General features: G+C 38.2%; 1 protein-coding gene across 4 annotated transcripts in view; it reads right to left on the reverse strand.

Annotated features, from left to right (window-relative positions):
* MAP2K4 (mitogen-activated protein kinase kinase 4) overlaps window positions 1-18,598 on the reverse strand; it is a 135,392-nt gene that overhangs the window by 8,399 nt on the left and 108,395 nt on the right. For all 4 annotated transcript variants that reach the window (XM_072821099.1, XM_072821098.1, XM_072821097.1 and 1 more), the window contains 2 exons: window positions 8,121-8,198; window positions 4,480-4,628 (listed from right to left, as the gene is read on the reverse strand). In XM_072821099.1, the coding sequence (XP_072677200.1) occupies window positions 4,480-4,628; window positions 8,121-8,198 (227 nt within the window). The remainder of the gene's footprint in view (window positions 1-4,479; window positions 4,629-8,120; window positions 8,199-18,598) is intronic.

Here is an 18,598-nt window from a genome sequence, read left to right on the forward strand (position 1 = left end):
TGTAAGTCCTGATTTCACTTAGTTTTAGAACTCTGTTTTGTACAAACTGTTACATTTAAAAAGATACCATAATATTTTATCCAGTATTTTAGTAGTTTCGGTGCAATTATTGTCCAAGATTGATTCCACCCTAATAACCTGAAGTGGTCACACTTATCATTCTATAGCTGTTTCTTCACTCTTCGGGTATTGCTCTCATTTTGTATCTTTCTTCATTGGTGTGTACATTTATATGTGCCTGTGTTTTAAATGAAAGCTTATCAAGTTTTCTTTATCTCTGAAATGCATAGGAAAACAGCAAAATCTTACATCATGCCTAGACATGACTTTTTTTTTTTTCCTTTTGGTTAATTTGGTCTGGTATTTTAATTTAAGGACTCAAGTTTTTCTTCAAGTAAAGAAAAAGTTCATTTTAATTCTCTATTATCGGTTAAGTGGAATCTCCTGGATTTTTTTTCTCCAAATCTCTCATCAATTGTCTTTTATCTTTTTGTCCCTTTTATCTGCAAGATTAACTCAAGGGTATTGCCTACTTCATAGATTTGGTCAACCTTGCAATACTCAATATGCTATGTACCACCACTTCCTCCCCCTTCAATTCAGAAACCATGTTTTGCTACTTGAAAACTCTTCCTGAATTCAAATTAGTCTATTCTCACCAGTTTTTTCCCCCTGATTTCTTCAGTGGCACATTTTACAAGAGTTTATTTGAATTTTTCAGATTGATACAATTCTCATCTTCATTTTTGTTTCCTCATGCCCCAGGGACATCAATGCTGATCGGACACCACAAGCTGATCCTGGTCACAGACCTTGGTGACTGTGAGAAAATGGGGAGAGCTATCTCTAGAGCACCATCCCCTTGCCAAGGGATTCATTTCTTGGGTTTGTTAGAGCAGCTTCCACCGTGCTCCCCAGCCTCTAACCAACATAGTGTCTTCGCTATCTCTAGCAAAGGCAGGAATGAATACTGCCACAGAGTCCCAGCCATGTCTGAAACCCACTATGGACAACACTCCCTTCAAGATGTTTTTAGGAATCAAGATTTGATTCCTGGCGGCCTGTCCCCCAAGCTGCCTCCTGCTGCAGGGCCTCTGTGCTAAGCTGAGGAATTTCTGTGCCGGTCTTACACCCTCCCTGTAATGTTATCCCTCTGCATGTGGCAAATGTGAGACCAGTCACCCCATCCCTGAATTCAGCCTTATCTTTCCAATTTCACAAGAACTCAAGGATAGTACTTCTACCCTTTTTCAGAACAAATAAAGACTTTTTAAAAATTCCATTAATGACTTAAATAGGAAGTTAAAGCAGGGAGGAATGTAAACTGTGAGCTGGTATCATCACTTTGGCCTCTAAGCCCTCATCTCCTTTTTATTCCTTAAACAATCTTTTAATTGAAGCATGTATTCAGAAAAGAACACACGTCCTAAGTGTGGAACAAAAATAAGAGTAACAATATTTGACTCTATTACCTTTTATTCATTCTTGTCTGCTTTTTCAGTTTCATATCAATGAAACCATACATACTGTTTTATGTCCTCCTCCTCTTACTCAGTGCTGTCTGAGATTTACCCCTGGTGCTGAGTGCGGCGACAGTCCCATACCTGATGCCGTATACTGCCGTGTAAACATTGCGAGAACTTACAGTCTACTGTTGACAGATGCTCTTATTTCCAGCTAGAAGTTATTACAAATCTGCGGTTCTGGACATTATTATCATGTCTTGTAGTGTGCCTCTGTTGGTGGTCACCGAGTATACTAGAGACTTGAACTGTTGGAGCAAAACGTATGCGCCAGCTGTATTCCACCAACTCTGGGAGGTCCTGCCACAGCTTCTCAAAGAGACTGCGCCAATTTACATGTCTGTAAGTACTGTAAGGGACTTCCAGTTGCTTTAGACCCTCGCGGTACTTGAATTCTTTAAACTGAAGTCATTTCTGGTGACTAGCTGGCATTTCATCATAGTTTTGATTTGCGTTCCCCTGGCATCTAATAATGCCAAATGAATACCCTTTCATATGTTTACTGAACTCCTGGATATCATGTTTTTAAGCATCCTTTCACATATTTGGCCATTTTGGGTTGTCACTTTCTTGTTTATAAGTGTTTTCTACACATGAACACTCTCATTCTGAATGAAAATCCTTTTTCAAACATCTGTATGGAAAGGACACTGCATGGGTTGGCTGTTCATTCAATGGTATCTTCTTAATCAATGAACATTCTTAATTTTAATGAAATTGAATTTTATCTCTTCTTTTATGCATAGTTGCTTTCTGTGAACTGTTAAAGAAATCTTAATCTACCCAAAGGCCAAGAGAATATGTTCCCATATCATCCATACATGTTTAACTTACACAACTGAAGAAACTCAGTTTGGCTGAAAAACAGCTCAAGGGGAGGACTAAGAAATGTGGCTACAACAATAAACCCCAGCCAGATCATATTGGGTTTGGAAAGCCAGGTTAATTTAGATTTTATCTTTTTAGGGCCACACGTAGCCTTTGGACCAGGGCTTCCCAATCTTTTTTTCCTTGTTGCCCCTTCCTTCCTATGAAATTTAAACACTGTATACCTGTTTCTATTCCACAGTAGCCCTGTGGAGGGCTGCAAACCATTATGTTATCCAAGAGTATCCAAGAGTTTCTGCCTCTCCAACAAAGTTTTGCCCCCTATGGAGTGATGATATCACACTGTTAAAAATGCATGCTCTAGGACAGCTTTAAACAAAAAGTAACATGATCAGATGTGCATCACAAAAATACAACTCTGAAAAAAGAAGAATGGTTTGGAACAACATGATATTGGATTATGAGGAAAACCACTAGAAACCTGAACAATCCAGGTCAGAGAGGATAAAAAATGCCCCCAGGACAGTGGAAGGGAGAATGGACAAGTGTGGAGAGCTGACAGGAGCAGGTCATAAAAACAGATGTACTTCTGACTACAGACCCAGATGATCTGGGATGAGATGGAACTATGGACCTTCTCAGAGAAAACAATGCGACACTGATGTCTATACCCATTACCTGTAGGGGAGAATTGATACCAAGGGTCACAGAAATAAAAAAATACACAAGTACTAAACATATTTACAACAAAACCAGCAAAGAGATGAAGGGATTAAGAAGAAAGCAACTCTGGTGGTAGTGTCACAGGTGAGCATTTTAGAAACTACTATGCTCTATGACTCACATACATTACTTTAGCCAAATTGCTTCATTAAAATGGAATATATAAAATCACATGTAATTCTATAAATTGTAGATCTGTGTGCAAAGGAACAAAGAGCCAATCTGAGTCCTCCTAATGGCTTTCTAATAGAAAACCTTGAGGTATTCCTCTTCCCCCTGGAAAACCAAAAGGAGAATTTCATCACAGAAAATGAAATATTTTCTAATTATATTTTTTAATTACTTGAATATTTTCTAATTATTCCAAAAGAGGGCAATGTTCAACCATGAAATATAAGTCTTATAGGAAAAGAAGAGGGAGACACAGCAGTCCTGGCAAGAGAAAAAGAAAAGTATTTTCAAGAATAAACACATCCTGGGATGCCTGGATGGTTCAGTGGTTAAGCTCTGCTTTCAGCTCAGGGCATGATCCTGGAGTTCAAGGATCAAGTCCCACATCAGACTCCCTGAGGGGAGCCTGCTTCTCCCTCTGCCTGTGTCTCTGCCTCTCTCTCTCTCTCTGTGCCTCTCATGAATAAATAAATAAAATCTTTTTTTTAAAAAAAAGAAAAAGAATAAACACATCCTACTTTTACATCATGTTGGATAAATTATCAAAAATATTCAAATGATAAGAAAACAGGCTTCATTTAAAACACAGACTGAAATAGTACAAAGCACAACTGCATTCCTGTCATATCTGCACATATTTTTATGTTCTACACACAAAGGTGCACACATATACACACACCTGTGACAAGGTACACAAACACCACCAGGTGTTGGGTGCACATTTCCCATGGAATAAGGTTTCAGAGAGCCAACACACAGCCTACCAGCTGGGCTTTGGGCCTGGCTCTACTGCACATATCCCACCAGGTTACAAGCTATGTCAGAGTGGAGATCCAACCCTGCAATTACAGTCTGACCTGGTAGGGTCTTGACTTAGTAAAAGCTTCCACGTGATGCTAGTACAACTTCACTGTTAGAACCACATCAGACTAAGATGACTAGTCTCACCTGGGTTGTATTTCTAGTACAAGGCACTAGAAATCTGGAGGCAGCAGCCTCTCCACCACCTCACATCTGTTTTTCATCCAGTAAGAGTAGTAGAATAAAAGAGTGATGCTCTCCATGTCAGCTGGAACCTTCCAGACAGCCACAGTGACCCAGAGTCCCAGCTCAGAAGCAGAGTGATTAGAAGAAGCTCCACTTCCCCAACAAAAATGATCAATGCTGCTGAAATTAAGGAAGCTTTGCTGTACTCACTACATGGATTTTGAGAATCTGGAAATCGATTACTCACCACAAGTTGACAAAGTTGATGAAGCTTGGGGAGAATTCCCTTTCCTCAGAGTTACTCAGCTGTGGAGGGTCCCCTTTCACGACTTGTGTGAGTTGATCGAATACACTATTCCACTTTGGATAAGGAAACCGGCCTGTGGCTAACTCATACTAAAGAGAACACGGAGGGAAAAGCAAAATAGATGGCATTAGTTACTGCTCCTCACCAGAACGCCCACACTGAAAATCTGAATTCCAAGCAAAATTCTTGTAAAGCTTTGAATCGAACACAGATGAGGGTGAGGTAAAATTTTTGCAATTATTCAGGCTAAGTGGAAAGGGTATTTGGAAATCAAGATAATATGGAAAACTCTATATCAACTGAGTTCAAGACTGGGACTAAAAGGAAACACCAGATTTAAGCCCAGACGATGTCACCGCCGCACAAAGGCTAGGGTAGCCCTCGATTCTGATTCCTTTGTATGAACCATACTAGAAGGCTGGTTTTATTTTTTATTTTTTAAAAGATTTTTTATTTATTTATTCAGGGGGCGTGGGCAGAGAAGCAGTCTCCATGAAGGGAGCCTGACGTGGGATTTGATCCCGGGTCTCCAGGATCACACCCCAGGCTGCAGGCAGCACTAAACCACCTTGCCACCAGGGCTGCCCGTGGAAGGCTGGTTTTAGAACTTTCTTGGTACAAAGTATGTATAATCTGTAGTTATCTGAATGGAAGGCCATGGGCAGCTCCCATGGCGTAGCGGTTTAGCGCCGCCTGCAGCCTGGGGCGTGATCCTGGAGACCCGGGATCGAATCCCACGTTGGGCTCCCTTCATGGAGCCTGCTTCTCCCTCTGCCTAGGTCTCTGCCTCTCTGTGTGTGTCTCTCTATGAATAAATAAATAAAATCTTAAAAAAAAAAAAAGAATGGAAGGCCATATCCAGAATGGTAGCCAAATTCATTTTTAATGTAAGTGAACTTTCAACCAACAAAAGCCCAACCTGAGCTCAAAAGAAGCAACATGCAAATTCTGTTCTCCAGCATCCTGTGGTTACTACAATTTCAACAAGCAGATGTTACTATAACTGAAGAAATCAAGTTTGGGTCAAACCCCAAATGCTGACCCCCAGTAACAGTGTTCAGGACAGTATCTTTAAACCAGGCCAAATCATATCTGGAGAATCTTACAGAAGTATGTCCCAATGGGTCAAAGGTCAAACATATCTGTGGACTATATTCTCATCTTTCTCTCCCTCTGTTCTGAGGATAATGAGAACCGAGAATCTGTTGTTGTTGTTTTTTTTAAGATAGGTCTAAATATACAGCATGGCCCCGATGAGCCCCATTTTAGGGGCACTGACAGGTGATTGATATGGGATGGGGACACCCAAGTTCATCAGAAGAGACAGCATCCAAGAGATGCTGTCTGAGGACACTGTTGCGAAGCTTTTTCAGTTTAGGACTATTTGATGGTGTCGATGTGGTCAAATATTAAATTACTAGATTATACAGTGAAAAGAAAGCTGCCAAGCAAACCTAAGGGCTTCCTCCAATGGGAGACTGGGGTGGGAAGGCCTTCCTCACCCTAAGATGGCGCCCTCAGCTCACCACTGTCCCCATTTACACACACACACATACACACACACACACACGCCTTTGTGAGAGCAGGCAAGTGTGCTACACACACAGAGAAATTCCATCCTCTGGCTGAGGTTACTTTTTGATATAAATACAAATGCTTGGGACAAAGTAAACCTTATTGGTTATTCAAAACACTAGGAATACCTTCATCAGATTCATTCTTGAAAAGGGGTGTTAATAAGAAAAAGAAGCAGTAAAATGCACCATATAAGGTGAAGGACTGAGGAACTTAGACAAAATTTCATGCATTTCTTAATTTTTCTAACATTATCCATATGGAAAATAAATTATGAAGCAATTATAAGTACTGAATACCTTACTTCTAAACAAAGTTTAGCCAGATATACTAAAAGAACTTGCTGAAAATGTTTCTGCTAAAATTTTTCACAGAACAAAATTCTGTTTTTATGATGAAATAAATATGCTTTTGGGGATCCCTGGGTGGCGTAGCGGTTTGGCGCCTGCCTTTGGCCCAGGGCGCGATCCTGGAGACCCGGGATCGAATCCCACGTCGGGCTCCCGGTGCATGGAGCCTGCTTCTCCCTCTGCCTGTGTCTCTGCCTCTTTCTCTCTGTGTGACTATCATAAATAAATAAAAATTAAAAAAAAAAAAAAAAAAAAGAAATAAATATGCTTTTGAAACAGAACTGGCTTGAAACAGAATCTGTCTGTACAGGTGTTTCTGAATCATGAGTGTCCTTTATATGCACACAGCTGGGTGCCTCAGCAGGAAGGTACAGGTCATGCTATGGGTCTCTGGACCAGTCACCACACCTAAAAGATGTCTATGTTCCATGGTCTCTCTTAACTAAACAAAGGGATTACTTCTCTCCTTTGGTCAGTTGGCTTCACAATAAGAAAATACTCCAGGAGGTATCATCCATCCCACGTCATAAAGGAAACCAGATGGAGTCTTCTGCAGAGGAGAGCTATTAGCCTTCAAACTCTTTGTACAGAAAATTCATTAGGCCTTTCTAGGTGACTCACCAGGGGAACTATGGGTCTCATCCATAGGAAGATCTTAGGACCTCATAATGCCAATGAACAGATGGAGATCATTTAGGAAGTTACAAAAAAAACCTCTTTGCTCCAAACTGGTGTTACCTTCATGCTGTGGGACCTTATTAAAAATGGCAGGAAATGAAAAGTTTGGGGCTGCCTACCAAACAGGACACAGCCCCCTCTAGTAATGGGAAATTCACACAGTGTACCAGAAGATGTCCAAAGTCAGAAAAAGGCCACCAAGCTATGATAAAACACAGAAAGCACCAAAAAATAAATCTAAAATTTCAAAACAAAATTCAATAATAAGGAAGTAATAAGCAAACAAAGATACTTTTAAGACAGAAGGAAAATTTCAATACAGTCATAGGTGAGAAGTCTATTATATCTACTTTGTTGCAAATTAAGTAGCTTTCTCACTGTTCCTACTCAGTGTTGTTTTAAGGTAGAACTTTTACTAGGATGATCACCTAGGTAGTTTGTGTTCCTCCAGAACTGAATTACTTTCAGCTCACTCATTCATGACTTTTCTATTCAGTGAGCAGAAGATTCCAGGTAGAAACTATTTTCATGCACGTGAATTTATATACCTAATACACATGCTGCACAGAGTGTTACCACACACACCACCCACACCTGAGGTGGGAGGAGCCAGTCACTGCTGCACTGACTACAGGTGAGCTGCCCTCCCCCTGTCCTTGTCCCTGGTATGGTTGCTGACTCCTAATATCTCTGGCCAAGAGACCCAGAGTAACATCAAAGAGCATGCATAAAACCTTGAGGTACACTGCATAAAATCTTGAGGGGGACCATCAACTGGTTTGAACGTTAGAGTAAAACATATACTTTATTTCAACAACTAGAAGGCACAGTCCCTATGATTGTAACCATAGGAGAAAACTAAGTAAAAGTCAAAGATTAGAAGAGGAAGGGAAAAAAGCAGTTCTTACAAGGGGTGGAAAACTGATAAAATTTTCTTGTAATTTTAAATTTCCTACTACACTATGAAGACGAACATACCAATGTGATCCCCAAACTCCAGACATCAGAGCGGACGTCATATCCTTGTCGTGATGCACTCGGGTCTATTCTTTCAGGCTGGAACACAAAGAGAAGTCATGGTCATTAATTATGCATACTCTCAAGGAGCAGGATGGAAGCAACAGCTGGGTAGGGAGCTGAAATGCCGGCACACTCCTAGAAGAATCCACATCTAGAGTGAGACTTGGAGTAACAGGAAGCCATTATTATACTGAAAACCAACAACAACGACAAAACCCAACCCAATGGCCACCTCCATACAAGGAACACACAGCAACTCTTCTAATTTTTCCCCCTAAGGACTCACCAGCATTTACAAACCGGAAGCTGAGAACAAAGAAAAAAGGAAGAATACTGGAAAAGTGAAAAAAATAAAGAATTACAGGGTCAGATTAGTAAGCAAGTAGTGGTAAACAGATTAAAACAAAACACTAGGTCTTCTCCATTTCACTGAATAAGATCACACCACAATATATCTGAGATACAAGAGCAAACATGAGCTAAATTCATTATAATTATTCCATCCATTCTTCATCATAAAGCTAAATGCATCACTATGCATATCTTTAAGGATATCTATTAATCATTTTTAACCAAATTAAGGTACTGTCAAATATATTCTCCTATTATGCTAATAGCAAAATGTGTAATCTCTGTGAAGGGAGCATTCTTTACATTTCCTTGAAATAAGGATCATTATTTCCCTGAAATAAGGTATAGAGAAAAAGAGAACCAGTAGCACAGAGCTGAAAATGGTCCTTAGCTAAGCAAAAATTACTGCTATTGAAAGAAATGTCCAGAAGTATAAGCACTGACTGTGTTATAATCTCTGCCTCTCGGCAACAACTAGTTTGGAAACCTATTTTACATAATTTTTGTTTTGAACAGGGTACTGTGACTGCATAAATATTCACTGGAAGCTACTTAATTTTTAGTTGTAAAAATACATATTTACTTGATAAGATACATATTACATAAAAATTCCAGACAATCCACCAAGAAAGGAAAATACTCTGTACAGCAACAGAAAGACACACATTTTTCTCAAGCTCACGTGGAACATTCACTGATAGAGACCATGTGTGGGGCCATAAAACACACCTTATTTTTAAAAAGAGAAATCATACAAAGTATATTCTCAGATCACAAAGTCACTAAATTAGAAATCAGTAACAGAGTTATCTGGGAAATGCCCAAATATTTGGAGATTAAACATACTTCCAAGCAACACACCTATCACAGAGGAAGCTCAAGAAAAAGTGAATAAACAAAAACAAAACTCTGCACTAAATGAAAATGAAACAGACCTTATCAAACTTTGGGAAATGCAGTGGGAGTAGTATTCAGGGGGAAATTCATAGCACTGAATGCAAATACTAGAAGACAAAAGAGATCACAATCAATACCTCATTTTACAGCTTTAAGGAATTAGAAGAATAAGTAAAATAGACAAAAAAAAAACAAAAACAAACAACAAAACAAACACACCACACACACACACACACACACACACACACACACACACACACACACCAAAAAGACAACAAAAACCCGAAAGGATTCTTTGGAAAGATCAACAAATTTACAAACTCTCAGCTCCACTAACTGAACAGAAAGGACAGACAATCAGATGGCTAAAATCAGAGCAAAAGTGGGGATATGACTACTACTCTTCCAGAAATAGAGGAAATGGACACTTGAAAATGAAACCTATCAAAAATAAGAGAGAAATCTGAATGGCCTTAAAATTACTTTTTCAATGAATTTGTTATTAAGAACCTTCCCACGAAGAAAAGCTGAAACCCAGGGACACCTGGGTGGCTTAGTGGTTGAGAGTCTGCCTTTGGCTCAGGGCGTGATCCCGGGGTCCTGGGATTGAGTCCTGCATTGGGCTCCCTGCAGAGAGCCTGATTCTCCCTCTGCCTGTGTCTCTGCCTCTCTCTGTGTGTCTCTCATGAATAAATAAATAAAATCTAAAAAAAAAGTCAAAACCCAGATGGGTTCTGGTGAAAACTCTTTCAACCATACAAGGGAGAAATAACACCAGTCTTACACATATGTCTCTCAAAAAATGTTTTATGAGTCAACATAATAACTTACAGAAACCTAAGAAAAACATTACTACACAATTCATAACCCTCATAAACACAGACACAAAAATTGTTAACAAAAATATGAGGAAATCTAATCGACAACATGTGAAAAGAAAACAATCATGACCAAGTGGTGTTTATCTCAGGAATACAATACTGACTTAAAACTTGAAAAAAAAGTGATGTACCATATTTACAGAAAAATGAAGAAATATATCATCATCTCCATAAATGTAGGCATCTGACAAAATTCAAAACTCAGTTCTGAGCACACTAAGAGAAAAGAAGCAAGCTTCATTTCACAAAGGGCGTCCAAAAATCAGCAAGAGCAATCATATTGACCTGTGAAATCCAGAACATTCCCTTTCTAATTAAATATGGAACAAGGTACAACTTGTATTCAGCATTATTTTGGAGGTCCTAGCCAATACAAAAAGGTAAGGGGTGGGGGGAGCCACTACCTCCACTCACAGACACTTAAGTTTTTTTGTTTTTTATTTATTTATGATAGTCACACAGAGAGAGAGAGAGAGAGAGAGGCAGAGACATAGGCAGAGGGAGAAGCAGGCTCCATGCACCGGGAGCCCGACGTGGGATTCGATCCCGGGTCTCCAGGATCGCGCCCCGGGCCAAAGGCAGGCGCTAAACCGCTGCGCCACCCAGGGATCCCGACAGACACTTAAAGTTCAACTGTTTACACAGAAAATCACTACTAAAATTAATAGTGAAACTAGCAAGGACACAGGGCACAATGACAAAATAATGCAAATCGTCTGTATTTATCAACAAAAAAATACTGGAAGGGGCACCTGGGTGGCTTAGTCAATTAAGTATCTGACTCTTGATTTCAGCCCAGGTCATGATCTTGGGGTTCTGTGATCAAGGCCCACGTCAGGCTCTGTGCTCAGCATGGAGTCAGCTTCTCCTTCTCATCTGCTCCTCCCTTCTCTCTCAAATAAATAAAATAAATAAAATCTTTAAAAAAAGAGAGAGAGAGAGAGAAATACTGGAAAATACATTTTTAAATTCCATTTACAATAGTAGCATCAAGAAACATGAATTCCTTAGGAATAAATTTAAAAGGCACACAAGGGTTCCTATACTGAAAACTACAAACACTGCTGATAGCAAAATGACCGAGAAACAGAAACAGCAGGTACTGAAAAACTTGGTAATGCCAAAATATCCACTGGTGAATGGATGAATAAACTGTGGTCTATCAGTACAATGCAGAACTTCTCAGCAAAAAAAATAAAATAAATAAAAGAATGAACTAACACAACAGCATGGTTATCTCTTAGACATTATGCTGAGAGAAAGAAGGCAAGACACAAACCAGTATATAGTGTAAGATGACATTTAGATAAAACTGGGAAAAGCAAATCCAATTACACAGAAAATAAGACCAATGATCTTTTTTTGGTGACAGACATCAATCAATCTCTTGATTGATGAGGCAATTACATGAATAACTACATTTCCCAAAATCTGAAGTATATATGTAAAATGGATGCCTACCATTTGTGGTACTGGTGTTTATTCTGAAACTGCTGTATGTTTATGTCAAAGAGGTGGAATTTCTAGCATGTGTGTGCTAAGAAAACTTACCCAACTCCTGTAAATAAGTCAAAAAAGGATTCCACTTCTTTTCATTCATACTGGAGCACTGACAAGCCTACCCGAGGATTATTTATATGTCCTTTCATTTTGCTTGATATTTATTATTCATTAGGGCCAGATACTTAAGTTACGTGATTACCTGTATATTTTTGTCCATGAGGGATGCAAATGATTTCTGTCTAGAAACCCCAAAGTTACTTCCTTATGGACCTGGAGATGATTGGCAGAACTGTATTTGAATGAGCCAACCCATCCTGGCATTTCTTCCTCAGGGATCATAAATATTGAATTACACAAATGTTCTTGAGCTAGTCTCACTACCATCCTGTCTGTCCAGTGTTCTTATGAATGAGTTCAATGTATTTTAGACAACTTCTTTCTTTACTTGTATGTATAATATTTTTAACATTTTGAAAATTATTCTTTGATAGGAGTAGATATTTAAGATTCATGAAATTAATTAAAGACCCTGCATCCTAAATCTAAACCCAAAGTACAGGCTTGAAAAACAAAAAGCTTTTTAAAAATATTAAAGTTTAAAGGAAAACATCAACTCGGAGAATAGGGTATGTAACATTAACAAAAATAGCAAAAAAAAAAAAAAAGATTAAAACAATTTTATATCCAAATATGTATATATGTATATAAATAAATATATAACTCAAGTTACACTGTATTGGAATATATAAAATAAAAACCAAAAAATAAGGAGAAACTGACAATAGTAATAGTAATGTTTCTTGGATTAAAGAGACAAAAAAAGAAGTGTTGAATAAATGTAATTAATAATACAGAGCAGGCTTTTTCCAATATTTCATTTTTAATTGATCATTGATCATGCTAAAAAGAATCTCAGTATGTCCCAAAAGGTAGAAGTGTACAGGCTAAGAAGCTTTGAAAGGAATAAGAGATTTTTAAAAATCAGTGAAACACTTTGTAGTGGTTAGCTATGATGTGTAACAAATTATCCTAAAACTTAGTAGCTCAAAACAACAAACGTTTATTATCTCACAGTTTCTGTGAGTCAGGATTCAGGGATTATTTTTGATGTGTGGTTCTGACTCAGTGTCTCATGACTGTACTCAAAATGTTGGGTAGGGCTGACTTTACTGGGTCTGGAGATTTATCACCAAGTTCATTCACACGGTTCCTGGCAGGAAGCCACAGTTCCTCACCACATGAGTTTCTCATAAAACTGCTTATGTGTCTTTACAACATGGCAGCTGGCTCTCTCCAAAGTGAGCAATCCAAGAAAGAAAGCAAGCTACAATGCTTTTTTATGACCTACTCTCAGAAGGGACACAATGTCCTTTCTGCCATATGTTCTTCATTAGAAGTGACTTGCTAAGTTCAGTCCATGCGTCATGGTCTCCACCTTTTAAAGGGAGGTGTATTAAAGAAATAGACAAATTTTTAAACTACCCCACATTTGGATATTAAAAACATTCCAGTAAATAGTTCTTACATCTAAAATTAAAAGCAACTAAGAAGATAAAAATATGTATGTGTATACATGTACACAAGTACACGGCCTACAAGTATATGCTGATGCTGAGGAAACAGTAAAATTTCACAGGTTTTCAAGAATTCTCTATATTTCCTCAAAGACTCCTGGTTAAGATGGATTTCAATCTAAAAGAATGAAAACTATGCCAGCACTAACGTTATGAAGTCTTGGGAAACTGTTTTAAACTTGAGGTCAAAGATGTTTCGCTCATGAGATAATCATTAACTTTTTACCATATGAATAAAGATGGAAATTTTCCCAATTTGATTGTTTAAAGCCAGCATAGCCCATGTTAAACCTTCACAATGTGAACTATAAATCAATCCCACTTAAACACTGTCATGCAGATATTATAAATATTAACATACCAAATGTAAAAATATATTAAACATATAAACTATGAGCCAGGTAGGGACTATTTCTCCAACACCAGAATGGATCAACCACAGGAAATAGATGTTACTGTGATAGTCATATCAGCAGCAATGCAGGGAGAAACATTTCCTCATGGACTGAATGATACCAAAAAGGCATTTAATAAAATTTTAACAGCTGTTCCAGATTCATTCTGATCTCTCTCACACACATTCACACACAGAAATTCACACAGAGTTAAATCAGAAAAAAAGCATTTGCTTTCAAGACCAAGAAACCGCAAGAATCCTACTATCAATATTGTCATTCAACATTGATCTAGATGCTCTAAGCAAAGCAACAGAAGTGAATGTGAGAAAAGTAAATACACACACAGGTATGAGAAATATCAATAAATACAAGGAGGGTCAAGGCAAAATTATTTGCAGAATGGTACCTTGAGTACCATCTGAAACCTATTCAAAAGTGAGGTAGATTAGTAATTTGGCTGGTTATAAAATTAACATATCAATCTAAATAGCTTTCCTCTGTATATCAGCAATTATTAGGAAAACACATTACATTTAAAATAGCAACAAAAAATTGTCTTAGCACCCAAGAACACAGCAGGGAACAAACACTAGAGTCTCAAAGGGCTCACCATCTAGTCAGGAGGAGAGATACATAAACTAAAATAATCAGGTGGTGATAAGGGTTACGAAGCACAGCAGGGTCAAGGAGGGAAGACAGAAAGGGAGGGTATTATTCAGATGTGATGGTCCATGAAGGATTATCAGGCATGTGATATCTGCTCCAAGACCTAACTAAAGTGAAAAACTGGCACATTAAAAATATTCATAGGGGAAAGAGTTCAAAGCAGAAAGAAAAGACCCCGAGGTAGGAATATTCTTCCATATACATATGGAATAGAGGTCGGTGCCATGGCCAGAGCTGGGCAAATGAGGCTGAAGGTAATATGAGGGCAATTCAGAAAGATAGCTGAGGGCAAGATCACATAAAGCCTTAAAGGACCATTATGAGGATTTGGGGATGAGTGTTAAGCAGAGAGATGGCACAGTCTGACAATGCTTGGAAAGGACAACTGGCCACTATGTTGACCACAGACTGCGTAGTAGAACAAGGTTAAGCAGGGAGACCATTCTGGAGACTACAGAAATCAGGCAGGTGAGAAATGTAGGTGGCCGGACCAAGGAACATCCATAGTTTTTAAGAGGGTGGGTTCTATGCCTTGAAAGTAAAGCAGACAAATGTTTGTTTATGGGAAGGATGCAGAATATGGAAAATAAAAGGAAATGAAACTTCAAAGTCTGTGCCCTGAGCAACTGGAAAGAGGAGTTGATATTTACTGAGATACAGACCAACAGGGGTTGGCAGGGAGGGAGCCCCCAGATCTTGTAGGGGGCAGAGAGGTGATATGATGAGGTCAAGAGCTTGGCAACGGACTTCCTATATTAATCACTTCTATAGGATCTCAGAATGGTTATAAAGTAGGAAACCAGATACTTGACTTTGGAATTACAGGTGAGATGTGGGCAGGAAAGAAGTTATCACCATTCACCATACCTGAGGATCCACGATGTGACAGATGCTACACTTTGATGAACAAAAGAAGCAAAGTATTAATCCTAAGGATTGGATGAATTCTCTAAAAAAATTTCAGTAGTTAAGAGAAAAAAAAGAGATTGAATGCTCAGCCCTGGGGCATACCAGTGTAAGGAGACTGGGAAGATGAGAAAGCCCTAGAGAATCAGGAGAGATGGGCCAGGCAGGAAGGTAACCAAGAGCAAGTAATGTCAAGAAACTAAGTGACAAAAGTCCTTCAAGAATATAGTATTTCAAACATTACAGGAAAACTAAGGAAGATCATGACTCAGAATTCACCAGGGGCTTCAGCAACATAAAAGACAGTGTTCACTCTGATAACAGTAGTTAAAATGAGGTGATGGGACAAAAGGACCCACGAGAATGGGTTCAGAAAGAATTAAAGGAGAAAAAGGGGGCGGCTGGGTAGCTCAATGGGTTGAGCATCTGACTCTTGATTTTAGCTCAAATTTTGATTTCAAGGTCATGAGGTTAAGCCCTGCTTTGGACTTGAAAATAAAAAACGGAGATAAAGCACACACAGTGGGTATAAACAAGTATTCAGAAATGACAACAAAATTTGAAAGAACTTATTAATAAATGCATACAGCCTGTTGGAAGGAAAAATTAACAAGAAACATTAAGATAACTGGAGTGGATGGAGAAAAACAACATATTCTTCATTGAGAAGACTCAAGAACATAAAAATGAAATAACCAAAGGAATTTCTACATCTAATGAGATGCCAATAAAATTCCTGAGTTACTTTTAACAATGATACACCATTCATATGAAAAATACAGAAATATGACACAATGCAGTTCAGAAACACTCCCAAATCCAAGGATTTAGTGTAAGAGTATTAAGTCCCAACAATGGAGTTTGAATAAACAGATAATTAAAAAAAAAAAAAAAAAAAAAACTCTTATTCTATAGGTGAAAAGGATTAACAGGGCACTTGTTGCTATGATCCCTGAGTAAATGCATAGAATTGCTGAGTCATTATATTGTATACCTGAGACTAATACTACCATATGTTAATTATTCTTGAATTAAGAAAAAAAAATTAGAGCTGTCTGCATGGCACAGTGGGTTGAGTGACCAACTCTTGGTTTCAGTTGAGATCATGATCTCATGGTCATAGGACTGAGCCCCACATCGGGCTCTGCACTCAGTGCTAAGTCTGCCTCAGATCCTCTTTCCCCCTCTCTCTCCCTCCAGTTTATAGTCTCTCTCCCTCTCAAAGAAGAGGCTCCCCATGGGAGCACAATGCGGGACTATCTTCTTTTAAAGATAAATAAAATCTTTAAAAGAAAAGAATAAAAAACAAATTCAGAGTTTAAAAAAATTCTTAGCTGGTTAACCATTTATGGGCAGAAAAGTTATACTCTTCCCTTTGATAACACACCAATACCGATCACAGCAGGATTAGAAACCCAAAGCATAAAAAACAAGAGCCTAAACTTAGGTACTCAAATGTGACTCTGCAACCATGTCTAATCTTGGTATAAGAAAGATATTTCAAGATATGCTAACAGCCAGAAACCATAAAGGTAACACCAATAAACTCACCACATGGAATCTTTCTACTTCTGTAATTGAACCACAAAATTATGTAAAAGTTCAAGACAAGGAACAGCTTCTGGGAAAACATATGTAACCTAAACCTAATAAGAAAAGGGTTAAAATTCTCATATTTTACATCAGTACAAAAGATTGGCATCTTCATAGAAAAATGGGCAAAGGTTAATACATAAAAGTGGCCAAATGTAAGAAAAAATGGAGAAGTATCTTTCTCAATGATTTTAAAATACATAACAAAAATCCCAGCAAATTTTTCACAAATCTCATTCTGACCTATCAACTCAACAAAGATAAAACCGTAACCCAGAATGATACCTATTTAGAAAACACACCCTTTCAATCCTGCATTGTTTTCCCAAAGGTATCAAGAAGCATGCCCCTTTTATAGCCAAGGGAAAACAGAAAAGAGTTGTGTAAAGACACAGCTTAAAAATTTTGCAGCAGTATTTAGAATAACAAAACACTTAAAAAACCATATGCAGGCAAAAATAGAAAGCCAGTTCATTTTTAGTGGCTAAATTCATTATATATGAAGATGCATCGACCTGGAAACATGCCTGCAAAAGCCTACAGAGCAGATGAAAAGCATATGTGCAAGAGAAAAATACATTTACATAAAAATGTAGGAGGACATATGCTCACAGCAATTTTTTCTCTTTATGAATGAATGATGGGTAATTATTTCTCCATTTTACTAGTCTGCATTTTATCTTTTATATATTGAGCAGGGACATAATCTTCCAATAAAGAAACAGTTATAAAAAATACCACATCTATAATACTATCAATAGTAGAGTTCTCAAACGTTGAGTTATTTCATTTGACATTTTATTTATTTTTTTAAGATTTTATTTATTATTTATTTATTTATTCATGAGAGACACACACAGAGAGAGAGGCACAGGCAGAGGGAGAAGCAGGCTCTATGCAGGGAGCCTGACATGGGACTCGATCCCGGGACCCCAGGATCATGCCCTGGGCTGAAGGCGGTGCTAAACCGCTGAGCCACCCGGGCTGCCCTCATTTGACATTTTAAAAACAGGTATAATGCAATGGGATTTCAAAGTCACCAGGAAGGGAAAATATCAAGCCACTGAGGATAAGCTGTTCATCTCAAAGTTACGGGTACAAACTAAAACTTTTCTGTGTAAACTACACAGAAAAAGTGACACATGAGCATCATTTAAGAATGTGCATGTATACACATATGCACTCAAGAGAGAAAATAATCCAATCTGGAATCTTTCCCTGAATATTCCAAAATGTTTTACTAGGCAAAAAATATTAAGAATCTATAAAAAATTCAAAATTAAGGTAGAAAGCTCTTCTAGAAAAAAACCATCATGAAGGTGTCTGGGTGGCTCAGGTAGTTAAGCTTTTGCCTTTGGCTCAGGTCACAATCCTGGGATCCTGGGATGGAGCCAAGATCCTTGGACTCCCTGCTCAGTGGGAAGTCAGCTTGTGTTCTGCCCCTCCCCCATCTCATGTATTCTCTCACTCTCAAATAAATAAATAAGATCTTTATAAAAGAAAAAAAGAAAACCATCATGGACTTAATGCCCAAAATGGGGGTAGGGGAAGTCTGTTGTTTTCTAACATTCAGAAATAAGCATTCAAACTGCTAAACAAAGAAAGGATATTGGTTACTCACTCGCAAATCCCCATTTCCAAAGATGACAGCAGTGTTATCCATGGAC

This window comes from Canis lupus, chromosome 3 (assembly GCF_048164855.1).
Source record: "Canis lupus baileyi chromosome 3, mCanLup2.hap1, whole genome shotgun sequence".
Taxonomy (NCBI): domain Eukaryota; kingdom Metazoa; phylum Chordata; class Mammalia; order Carnivora; family Canidae; genus Canis; species Canis lupus.